The sequence below is a fragment of the Brassica napus genome, chromosome A9, assembly GCF_020379485.1.
Source record: "Brassica napus cultivar Da-Ae chromosome A9, Da-Ae, whole genome shotgun sequence".
Taxonomy (NCBI): domain Eukaryota; kingdom Viridiplantae; phylum Streptophyta; class Magnoliopsida; order Brassicales; family Brassicaceae; genus Brassica; species Brassica napus.
The window spans coordinates 36,574,062-36,585,646 of record NC_063442.1 but is presented as its reverse complement, the minus strand read 5'-3'; the positions used below and the strand labels follow the sequence as shown (position 1 = coordinate 36,585,646).

Here is an 11,585-nt window from a genome sequence, read left to right as displayed (position 1 = left end):
ATTTATTGTGAACAGTAGACGAACTTTTTTTTTTATGTATCTGGAACAACAGACGAACTTAACCGCTCACAAATGATAATATTTAGAACAAAAGCAAAATAAAAAATTAAATTCATGATTTCCCATATATAAAGTTATTTTATTTTATATTTTTAAGTACAAAATATAACAATCAATAAATAGTATCGGTTTAGATAAAATCACTTTAAATAGTTTGTTAATTATTTGTTAGCAATGTTTATTGTATACTCTAATATTAATTTTACATCTTAAAAATAATAAAATTAGCTAAAAATAATTTTGTGAAATTGATATGAATTCATTTGTAATCAGTTGTTATTATAAATCAGAAATAGTAAGACGTACACTTTTCACGGTAAGAACTATATTCTCCATTTCAATAGTGTTGATTTATGTAACCGAGGAAAGAGTGTCAGGGTGATAAGTAAAGCAAAATGAAATTTATATAAAATGACATATTAAATATATTATGGCTGGGTAATTCTCTCGAATAATACTTTTTGAGTTTTTGTTCACAAAAATAGATTTCAAAAAAGAAAATAACCATAATAGCTCAATTTTATTTTGAAAATTTTAATTTTTTTTTTAAATTTGAAACCATATTTCCAAAACTTCATTTTAATACATTTTTATTCTCTAATAAAATTCATTTTGATCATTTTCTTTACTGAAAACTATATTTATTGACAAAAACTTAAAAAAAAATTATCCCAAAATTTTTTTCATATATTATAGTACTTTTCTTTTTCCTTGGATATATCTTTGAAACGTCAAATTTTTTCCACAACCGAAAAACAAACTAACGAATATATTGGTTAAAATAAGAAAAAATATTCCCTTTTGTTCCATTTAATAAATACATGTATTTCCAGTTCTGCAGTTTTAATCATGAAACCTAACAGAGAAAGAGAGTCCTATTTTCTTACGTATCCTTCATTCTCACACAGACTTTTCAATAAATCTTTCATTCATCTTCTCTCTTGTGATTTTTCTTGATTAGGGAGAGAAGAAACAATAAAACAGAAATGAGTGGAAAGTTCTGGACCTTGTTCTGCGGGGATCACCACACATCAAACTGCACTCTCCAGTTTCTGCAAACATGTTTCGGTATCACACTCTCATTCATAACTCTCTGTATTTGCTTGTTTCACAAGGAACCTCCCAAACATAACCACCGGTTCCATTATCTTCGTCTCGTCTCTGCTTTTTTCAACGGTATCATCGGATCTCTAGATTTATTTTTAGGGATATGGATTTTACTAGAGGACACAAACAAGCCCTTAGTTCTCTGGCTAGTGATCTCTGTTCAAGGCTTTACATGGCTGTTTATCAACCTAGTTATATGTCTTAGAGGAACAAGGATCAAGAAACCTTCGTTGAGATTGTTGTCTGTTTTCTCCTTCTTCTATGCTTTGGTCTCAAGCTGTTCATCTGTGAGCAATGCTCTTTCTGGTAAAGAGATAGACTTTAGGACGGTTCTTGATGTTTTGTTACTACTACCTGGTTCAGTGTTGTTACTCTTAAGCGCTTATAAAGGCTATAGATTTGAAGATTCTGTTGAGAGCAGCTTGTATGAGCCTCTTAACGTTGGTGGGTACAACGAAAAAGCTGATTTTGATAAGGTCAGCGAGTTTGCAAGAGCTGGCTTGCTCAGCAAGTTATCGTTCTGGTGGTTGAATCCTCTGATAAAGAGAGGGAATGTTAAAGACTTGGAGGAAGAAGACATACCTAATCTGCGTGAGGAAGAGCGTGCGGAGACTTGTTACTCTTTGTTCGAGGAGAATCTCAACGACCAGAAGAGGAGACTAGGCAACTCTTGTCGGCCTTCTATCTTGAAAGTGACTGTTCTTTGTGTCTGGAGAGAGGTTTTGATCTCTGGTTGCTTCGCTTTCATGAAGATTGTTTCTGTCTCCTCTGGTCCTTTGCTTCTCAACGCTTTCATTCTCGTTGCTGAAGGCAACGAGAGGTTTAGATACGAAGGTCTTGTCTTGGCTGTGTCCCTCTTCATAGCAAAGAGCGTTGAGTCTTTATCCCAGAGACAATGGTACTTCAGAAGTAGACTTGTCGGTTTACGCGTGAGGTCTCTTCTCACAGCAGCTATATACAAGAAGCAGCTGAGACTAAACACCTCTTCAAGACTGATCCATTCAGGGAGCGAGATCATGAACTACGCGACCGTTGATGCTTACAGGATCGGTGAGTTTCCTTATTGGTTTCACCAGCTTTGGACAACAAGCTTCCAGCTACTCATCGCGCTCGGGATCCTCTTTCATTCTGTTGGTGTTGCTACGTTTTCAGCTCTAGCTGTAATAGTGCTCACTGTTCTGTGTAACGCTCCCATCGCTAAGCTTCAGAACAAGTTCCAAAGCGAGCTCATGACCGCTCAGGACGAGAGGCTCAAGGCGTGCAACGAGTCTCTCGTCAACATGAAGGTCTTGAAGCTATACGCGTGGGAATCACATTTCAAGAAAGTTATAGAGAAGCTTAGAAACATTGAGTTGAAGTCTCTGAAGGCTGTTCAGATGAGAAAGGCTTACAATGCGGTTCTCTTCTGGTCATCACCGGTCTTGGTCTCTGCTGCAACGTTTGCAACTTGTTACTTCTTAGACATCCCTTTGAGAGCAAGTAACGTTTTCACGTTTGTAGCGACGTTGCGTCTGGTGCAAGATCCAGTGAGAATGATTCCTGATGTGATTGGTGTGACGATTCAGGCTAAAGTTGCGTTTAGTCGTATAGCTACGTTTCTTGAAGCTCCTGAGCTTCAAGGTGGGGAGAGACGGAGGAAGAAGAGATCTGATGGTGATCAAAGCGCTATTGTGATGAAGTCTGCTTGCTTTTCATGGGAGGAGAAAGGTTCAACAAAACCAAACTTGAGGAATGTGAGTCTTGAGGTTAAGTTTGGTGAGAAAGTGGCTGTTTGTGGTGAAGTTGGGTCAGGAAAGTCAACACTCTTAGCTGCAATTCTTGGTGAAACTCCATGTGTCTCAGGAACTGTAAGTCATTGTTTGATCTAGGCCTAGGATTTTGAATTGAACCGAAATTTTGGTTAGAAGTTTGGTTCGATTCGGTAGGTTTTCTGAAAATAATCGGTTTTCAGTTCGGTTTGGCAATCGGTTACTTCGGTTTTCTTTTTTTTAAAAAATTATGTCCAAACTATACCAAAAACCCAAACTGAACTAACCAAATTTCGAATTAACCTAATAGAATTGTAATTATCCAAAAATTTTAATAAAATTAAACTACAACTAACCGAAATCAAAAACTCCGATAGGATTTTCAAAAACCGAACTAACCGAATACCGAACCTAAATTTATTTTGGATTAATTTAGTAAGGTTTTTGTTGAAACCGAACAAACCTAACCCGCATGCCTAGTTTGATGTCCTCCTAAGCTTTATAGATTCTAACATTGTTTGATCATTCAACAGATAGATTTCTATGGTACCATCGCCTATGTTTCACAAACAGCATGGATTCAAACGGGGACGATACGAGAGAACATTCTCTTTGGAGGTGTAATGGATGAGCAACGTTACCGTGAGACAGTTAAAAAGTCTTGCCTAGACAAAGATCTTGAGCTTTTACCTGATGGAGACCAGACTGAGATCGGTGAGAGAGGTGTTAATCTAAGCGGAGGACAGAAGCAGAGGATTCAACTCGCTCGTGCGCTTTACCAAGATGCTGACATTTATCTCCTTGATGATCCATTCAGTGCTGTTGATGCACACACTGCTACAAGTTTGTTCAAAGTAAACATTTAAACTTCACATTGTCACTTTCTTGGAGATGTTTTAAAGCTAATGAGTTGTGATTGGCAGGAATATGTTATGGAAGCTCTTGCTGGAAAAGCTGTGTTACTTGTAACACATCAAGTGGACTTCTTACCTGCTTTTGATTCAGTCTTGGTAACTTGACCTACAAGTTTTTTTTTTAAGTTTCTGTCTCGTTTGCTAAACTGTACTTCCTTTCTCTAGTTGATGTCAGATGGAGAGATCATTGAAGCTGATACTTACCAAGAACTCCTATCCAGAAGCAAAGACTTTCAAGAACTTGTGAACGCTCACAGAGAAACTGCTGGTTCAGAAAGAGTGTTTGCGGTAGAGAACCCTAGCAAACCGGTGAAGGAGATCAAGAAAGTACCTTCTTCATACACGCAATCCAACGTCTTGAAACCGAGTCGTTTAATCAAACAGGAAGTGAGAGAGAAGGGAGACACAGGGTTGAAACCATACATACAGTACTTGAACCAGAACAAAGGTTATATATTCTTCCTCATAGCGAGCTTAGCTCAGGTCATGTTTGGACTTGGACAGATTCTACAAAACTCTTGGATGGCGGCAAACGTGGAGAACCCACAAGTTACTACTTTGAAGTTGATCTTGGTCTATTTGTTGATTGGTCTGATCTCAGTTCTCTGCTTGCTGGTTAGATCTGTATGTGTTGTGGTTATGTGCATGAGGTCATCAACTTCTTTGTTCTCTCATCTTCTGAACTCTCTTTTTAGAGCGCCTATGTCGTTTTATGACTCCACGCCTCTTGGGCGGATTCTTAGCAGGGTAAGTAAGTGGTGATGAAGTTGATGAACATTAGTGTTTGTTGTCTGGTACTTTTTAACTGTGTAGTTTCTGTGGCTTTTTGCAGGTCTCATCTGACTTGAGCATTGTAGATCTTGACGTTCCTTTTGGTCTGATCTTTGTGGTTGCGTCTACAGTCAACACTGGTTTTAGTCTTGTAGTGTTAGCTGTTGTTACTTGGCAAGTCTTGGTCGTTTCTGTTCCCATGATTTATTTAGCACTTCGTTTACAGGTCAGTCTTCTTTCTTCTTCTTGAGGTACTAGTAGGCATGGAAATTTATTAGGAACCGAAAACCGAGCCGAACCCAATAAAAAAACTAAAACCGAACCGATAACCAAAAAGATATCCAAATATCTATAATATAATTTATACACCTATAAATATTAACTACATTTAGTTTTAAAATCATCAAATATATTAAAGTGCTATATAAACCTAATGATACAAAAATAATCAAAATACCTGAATAGTTTTATCTAAAATATTTTAAACTATCTACTATATATATATATTTTAACTCCTAAAAACCTTGATATTTAGTCCGAAATACCCGAATTGTCCACTTTAAACTCCAATTATCCGAAAACCGGAACCACATTAGATTCAATTTTTTTGGATATGGTTCACAACCTTATTATTCAAACCGAATTGAAACCAAAATAACCAGAAGGCCTAGTTACTATTGACAAATGATTTGTTCATGTAAGAACATACCGGTTAAGGGTAAGAGTTTCTAAAATCTTTTCTTTCCATCGGTTTGCAGAAGTACTACTTTCAAACAGCAAAGGAGCTAATGAGGATCAATGGCACAACAAAGTCTTTGGTGGCGAATCACTTAGCAGAATCAGTAGCAGGAGCAATAACAATAAGAGCATTTGATGAAGAAGAGAGGTTCTTCAAGAAAAGTCTCACACTCATCGACACAAACGCTAGTCCTTTCCTCCACAGCTTTGCAGCTAACGAATGGCTGATCCAGCGGCTTGAAACTGTCAGCGCCATTGTTCTAGCCTCCACTGCTTTCTGCATGGTTTTGCTCCCTACAGGCACATTTAGCTCCGGTGCGTGAATCATCATCAGAAAGAAACATAACTTCAGTACTGTTTTCTTACTAATAGTATTGTGCCGTGCCGTGTTGTGCAGGGTTCATCGGTATGGCGCTATCTTATGGTTTATCTTTGAACATGGGACTTGTTTACTCCGTACAGAACCAATGCTACTTAGCTAACTGGATCATTTCCGTTGAGAGGCTTAACCAGTACACACATTTAACACCTGAGGCTCCTGAAGTAATAGAAGAGACACGACCACCTGTTAACTGGCCGGTCACAGGCCGAGTTGAAATCTCTGATCTGCAGGCAAGTCTGAGTAAATACATTATTCATAAAAATGAGATTAGTATTCATCTTATTATGTTAATATACAGATAAGATACAGACGAGAGGCCCCATTGGTTTTAAAAGGAATCAGCTGTGTTTTTGAAGGAGGACACAAGATTGGTATTGTTGGTAGGACTGGTAGTGGAAAGACAACTCTGATCAGTGCTCTGTTCAGACTTGTTGAGCCTGTTGGAGGAAAGATTGTTGTTGACGGTGTTGACATCTCCAAGATAGGAGTTCATGATCTGAGGTCAAGGTTTGGGATTATACCTCAGGATCCAACTCTGTTCAATGGAACAGTGAGGTATAACTTGGATCCTTTGTGTCAGCATACAGATGCTGAGATTTGGGAGGTAAGCCAAACTAAAACCTATTTGAAACTATGAACTAAAGGGTTGAGAATGTTCAATAGGAATTTTGATTCGTTTTTTTGGTTTATAGAAATTAGCTACCATATTAATAACATATCTACTTTAGTTTTGTTCGGTTTATATACTATGGGTTTATTCGGTTTATATACCGAACCACGTCCATATACTGTGGTTTCTTAAAATATCTTTCCTTCACCTAATCCAAACTACTTTCTCTATTTCGGTTTTGTCCCATTGAACACCTGTATTGAAATTAATGTTTTTATTACATGCAGGTTCTTGGGAAGTGTCAGCTGAAAGAGGTAGTTCAAGAAAAAGAGAACGGTTTAGATTCACTAGGTAACAACATAAACCTTCATTATTACTCAAAAGTTTCGATGTTTTTGGTGACAATGATGATGTATTTTTGGTTTAGTTGTGGAGGATGGATCGAACTGGAGCATGGGACAGAGACAGCTGTTCTGCTTAGGAAGAGCAGTTTTGAGAAGAAGTAGAGTATTGGTCTTAGACGAAGCAACTGCCTCTATAGACAACGCCACAGATTTGATACTTCAGAAAACAATAAGGCGAGAGTTTGCTGATTGCACTGTCATAACCGTTGCTCACCGTATCCCCACCGTCATGGACTGTACAATGGTTCTCTCCATAAGCGACGGTGAGTTTTGTTTGCATCACTTCAACTCCTTTCTGGTTTCTTACAAAGTTCTGAATCTTGAATCCTGGCTAACTTATTAGGACGCATTGTGGAGTATGATGCGCCGATGAAGTTGATGGAGAACGAAGACTCATTGTTTGGTAAGCTTGTGAAAGAGTATTGGTCTCATTACCACTCAGCTGACTCTCATTGAGTATGTGCTGCTATGATGTCGACATTGTTGTTGTACAACTCAAATCTCTTACTCGGTGGATGATTATATTACAACAATTAATTAACTCAAAAACAATAATTGTATGATCAAATGTTTTCTCCTATTCATGAGTCTAGTCAGGTTTTGTAGTATGGTTCTTCTCTGAGTGCTCAGGCCGTTTGCTTGTTTCCTCCATGGTCTCCACAATCTCCATACTTGCTGTTCTACTCTTTCTGTTCCTCCTTTCCTGCTTATAAGATTGCTTTCGATTAGGACCATAGCTAGTTACAGCTTTGCAGATGTTATTATTAGATACATACCTCACGAAAAAGTTGGTCATCGGATTCAAGCATCCGCACAACCTGGCTCATTTTGGGTCGTTTCTCTGACTCAGGATCTAAACATCTCAGGGCAACAAGAAGTGCACGTTTCAGGGCACGTGTAGCTGGTTTTGGTTCAATCTTTGGATCAACAACTTCTTCAGCTCTTCTCGTTCCCACCATCATCTTTAACCACTCAACCAGATTCACCTGCCAATGAACAAACACATGTTTCAGCACCAAAGTAAACATTAAAAAATGCAAACAAATATATTCTACCTCATTAGCTGGACGTTCATAATCAACTGGATCTCTTCCAGTTACAGCTTCTAGGAGCAGGACACCAAAGCTGTATATGTCACTCTTCTCGTTTAATAGACCTGTATTAGCATATTCAGGTGCTACATACCTGACACACATGACCTTTGATAAGAATAAGACTCCTCCCATCATTGCCAAAAAGGTATTAGATTCTAGACTTACCCAAAAGTGCCCATGACTCTAGTGGTTATGTGACTCTCACCAGAGTCTAAGAGCTTGGCTAACCCAAAATCCGAAAGCTTTGCGTTGAACTCATCATCAATCAGGATATTGCTTGCTTTTATGTCTCTATGTATTACTTTTGGTTCTATAGCTTCATGTAAATAAGCAAGCCTGTAAAATTGTAATGCAGACCATGTTACTATCCCCTTTCAGAGTTACATCTAATATTTGAAGCAAAGAGCACATCTTAACAACTTACGCTTGTGCAGTACCAGTTAAGATCTTCATACGTGCCTCCCAAGTGAGAGTTCTATGTTCCCCTACGTCTCCATGTAACCATTGTTCTAAATTACCACTATTCACATACTCATAAACAAGCATCCTGCATTACATCAATAGAAAATAAGTTCATGGGAGCATATTATGACTGATAAAGAGACAAGAGAGACTCACCGATGAACACCCTCTATGCAATAACCTAGAAGCCTTACAAGATTCTTGTGCCGTACATGACCAATAGCCTCAACTTCAACTCGAAACTCCTTCTCAGCCTGTCCCCTAGTGACAAAATTATAAAACGATTACTAAGAGAGGTACAAAGGAAACAAACCAAAACATTTGATAATCCCCAAACAATAACTTACAGATTGTTCAGAAGCTTCTTTACAGCAACATCATTACCATTGATGAGAGTACCTTTGTAAACCACACCATAACCACCTTCACCGATTACATTCTCTGGAGCAAAACGGTTGGTGGCTAGCTGAAGATCCCTAAGAGTAAACCAGTGTCCCCACCCAAGATGAGATATCTCCGGCAAACCAACCAAAGGAGACGCTGTTACAAGGGAACCTTGTCTCCAAGCCGTTCCAAAGCTTCCTTCTTCACCGGAGTGAGAACTGTAAGCTCTCTCGTGATGATGCACAGAGCTACACTGACTTATACTATCATTATCGCTAGACTTCGTTCTTCCCAAGTAAGCCATCATCTTCCCTGAGCTTCTATCAGTCGGTTTATCAGCAATACATAAATTTTCACTGTGGTTTTGAAACCCAACTCTATCATCAACCCTTATATCCTTCGCCACGCGTGGAATCTGACTGAAAGGTAACAACTTTTGAGATGATTTGCGGCGGAATGCAATCCATACGTATAAGATGAAGAGAACCAAAGCCACGAATGTGCCAACCACAAAACAAACCAACACCCACAGTTTCACATCAGTCAAACCAAACAAAGAGATCTTCCTTGACATTTCATTACTCAAAGGACTCTCAGATGACATCTTTCAATCCCTTTGCTCACACAACTTCCCACCTGCAAAACAAGAAAACATACTTCAACTAAAACCTCTCCATACATCATTAAGACATGTCTGACTTTCACAAATATTACAAGCAAACGGAAAGTAACTTCTTCTTTTTTTTCAAACTCTTCCCTGAAAACTGGGATTCACTGACAAATGTAAGAATCTAAAATTGGCAAGTAAAGCTGTCAACTATAACAACCTTGACTAGAAACACGACACATATGAGTCGAGACAAGAGCACGCGCAAAATCAGCAATTAATTGCGGGCATATCAACAAACAGGTTATGTGCATTAAATTTCCAACCTTTGTCACCAAACTAAACTCCACGGCAATTAAAAAAAGGAAAGCTCTTTAACCCATTGGATAAAAGAATCACTTACGATTGAAGCAAAGAGACATTTATATACATTAATAATCTTTTTTTTTTTACCTTAGAATGTAGCGACAAAGCTCTTGACTTTTCGATTAATCATCGGCATAAAGAATAAAGGTTCCACCTTTCTTTGATTTTGAAGCAAACCCAAGTAGATATGTAAGCTAATGGTGAATTGCAATTGAAGTTTGTCTCAAGATTTTAAGCTTTTGAGCCAACCAAATAAACCCAGAAAATGAACAAGGAAATGGAAGAAAGATGGAGTTTTTATTAAAGTATGGTTTAATGGAAAGTATATAAGACACACAACAAAAGGATGAATGTATGTAAATAGAGATAGGGTTTGGAGATAAGTGGGAGTTAATGAGAGGTCAAAGAGAGGAAAAGAGTTGGGTGAGATTGTTGGTGAGTCTGTTCTGAAGCTGGAAAGAGAGCTTGTTTTTTGCAATTTGAAGAAAACAAAACAATGAGAAAAGGAAAAGAGAGAGAGAGCAGTGAAGGGAAAGCAAAGAAGGTGTATCTTTTGACAACTGTGGCATTTATAGCTGGATCAAGAAAAAATATTTTTAATTTAAAATGCATTTATAAAAGTAATAAATGAAATAAAATATGGAGAAAAAAAACCCCAAATGGATAGAGATGAAAGAGAGCAAAAGTACAGAATGTATTTACTGTTCACTTATGCAGGCTTTGGAATTTTTTAGGTCCTTGTCTTCTCATGTATGCCTAATGGAATGACTTCTTGATTGACTTGAAATTCAAACAATATTGATTTTTAAATAGAGAATGTTAAGAATTTATCATAATTTTATTAATACAACAATTTTACAATTACTATGATTTAATTTGAGATTTAAATATCTGGATTTAAGTTTGATTTTTTAAATTTTTTTGTTAATATTTTTAACAAAAACTGAAAATTTTATAGAGAATGCTAGAAGCTTATTGTAAATTTTATTAATACCTTTTTTAATTAAAAATGCAGATCTGAAACTAATAGTTCTGTATGTAAAATATTTTCTAAAATCAAGTTTGATTTTCTGTACTTTTTGCAATGTTTTTAAACCCGACCCGGACACTGAACCGAACTGCTTACCGGGTTGCTGGGTCATTGGGTCGACCGCGGGTGAACCACGGATAAATAAATTAATTAATTTTATTATATAATAATATATTAGGTATGTAAATAAAATTATAGAAACTAAAGTTTATTCTTTTCTAAATTTTTTAAAACATAAAATAATAGTTTGGATATGTATATATTTTATGTTTAAAATTTCGAAAATACTTAAGTTTAGTTTTTATATTTTAATTTTCATTTGACATACAAAATATCAAAAAAAATAGTTTAAACTATTTAAAATTTTCTCAAATAAGATAAGAGCCATGACATCTAAAATAAATAAAAACATAAAATTTATAAATATTTAAATATTTAAATGTATAATGTGAATAATAAATTAAACTACAAATACAAAATAAACCAAAAGTAAAAAAAACATTGTAATAAATTATCAATAATAGAAATAAACTAACACCAAATAACATCAACTACTTTTGGTTCTCTCTACCATCGTTCATTTTATTTTCTTCAGGTGACATAGTGAAATCTTCATCAAAATCTAAAATCACAAATATAAAATTGAAAAAAGAAAACATAACTTTTTTTTTTGTCAATACCTAACATCTTAATTGAAAACTTAGAATATAAAACAAAATTAAAAACTATAAAAAGAAAATAAAAGTTATTTATTGGGTCGACCGATGGTTCAACCGGTACCGGATTCCGGGTTTTGCCGGATTTTTGCGATTTTTTGCGGGTTTCTAAATATTGGGTTTTTCACAAAACCCAAACCGAATTTTTTCTGGGTTACCGGATTTATCGGTTCAACCGCGGGTCCGGGTCGG

The 11,585-nt window shown here is 36.6% G+C and overlaps 2 protein-coding genes across 3 annotated transcripts; one reads left to right on the top strand and one right to left on the bottom strand.

Moving 5' to 3' along the window:
- Positions 1-896: 896 nt before the first annotated feature.
- LOC106348438 (ABC transporter C family member 10) lies at positions 897-7,342 on the top strand. Its single transcript, XM_048741261.1, has 11 exons — positions 897-3,014; positions 3,449-3,769; positions 3,839-3,925; positions 3,995-4,576; positions 4,662-4,826; positions 5,359-5,653; positions 5,736-5,950; positions 6,019-6,324; positions 6,618-6,681; positions 6,758-6,997; positions 7,078-7,342. Exons 1-11 carry the CDS (start codon positions 1,047-1,049, stop codon positions 7,188-7,190), a joined length of 4,356 nt encoding a protein of 1,451 aa, XP_048597218.1. The 5' UTR covers positions 897-1,046; the 3' UTR covers positions 7,191-7,342.
- On the bottom strand, positions 7,134-10,224 carry LOC106348428 (probable receptor-like protein kinase At2g42960). 2 transcript variants are annotated; one of them, XM_013788169.3, is made up of 8 exons: positions 9,735-10,224; positions 8,638-9,310; positions 8,447-8,551; positions 8,253-8,375; positions 7,994-8,164; positions 7,790-7,919; positions 7,511-7,720; positions 7,204-7,437 (listed from the first exon to the last, which is right to left on the bottom strand). In XM_013788169.3, exons 2-8 carry the CDS (start codon positions 9,276-9,278, stop codon positions 7,324-7,326), a joined length of 1,494 nt encoding a protein of 497 aa, XP_013643623.2. In that variant the 5' UTR covers positions 9,279-9,310; positions 9,735-10,224; the 3' UTR covers positions 7,204-7,323. The 2 variants fall into 2 exon arrangements, with proteins under 2 accessions (XP_048597219.1, XP_013643623.2); XM_048741262.1 differs by lacking the exon at positions 9,735-10,224 and having other exon boundaries at positions 7,134-7,437.
- Positions 10,225-11,585: the final 1,361 nt, after the last annotated feature.

Excerpts from the sequence above, each read along its gene's own strand:
- LOC106348438 (XM_048741261.1), top strand. The coding sequence starts at position 1,047 with ATGAGTGGAAAGTTCTGGACCTTGTTCTGCGGGGATCACCACACATCA. Across the intron at positions 3,926-3,994 it reads CTGCTTTTGATTCAGTCTTG|TTGATGTCAGATGGAGAGAT; the intron begins GTAACTTGACCT and ends TCCTTTCTCTAG. Across the intron at positions 6,682-6,757 it reads GAACGGTTTAGATTCACTAG|TTGTGGAGGATGGATCGAAC; the intron begins GTAACAACATAA and ends TTTTTGGTTTAG.
- LOC106348428 (XM_013788169.3), bottom strand. The coding sequence starts at position 9,278 with ATGTCATCTGAGAGTCCTTTGAGTAATGAAATGTCAAGGAAGATCTCT. Across the intron at positions 8,165-8,252 it reads TTAACTGGTACTGCACAAGC|GCTTGCTTATTTACATGAAG; the intron begins GTAAGTTGTTAA and ends ACAATTTTACAG. Across the intron at positions 7,920-7,993 it reads AGAGTCATGGGCACTTTTGG|GTATGTAGCACCTGAATATG; the intron begins GTAAGTCTAGAA and ends CATGTGTGTCAG.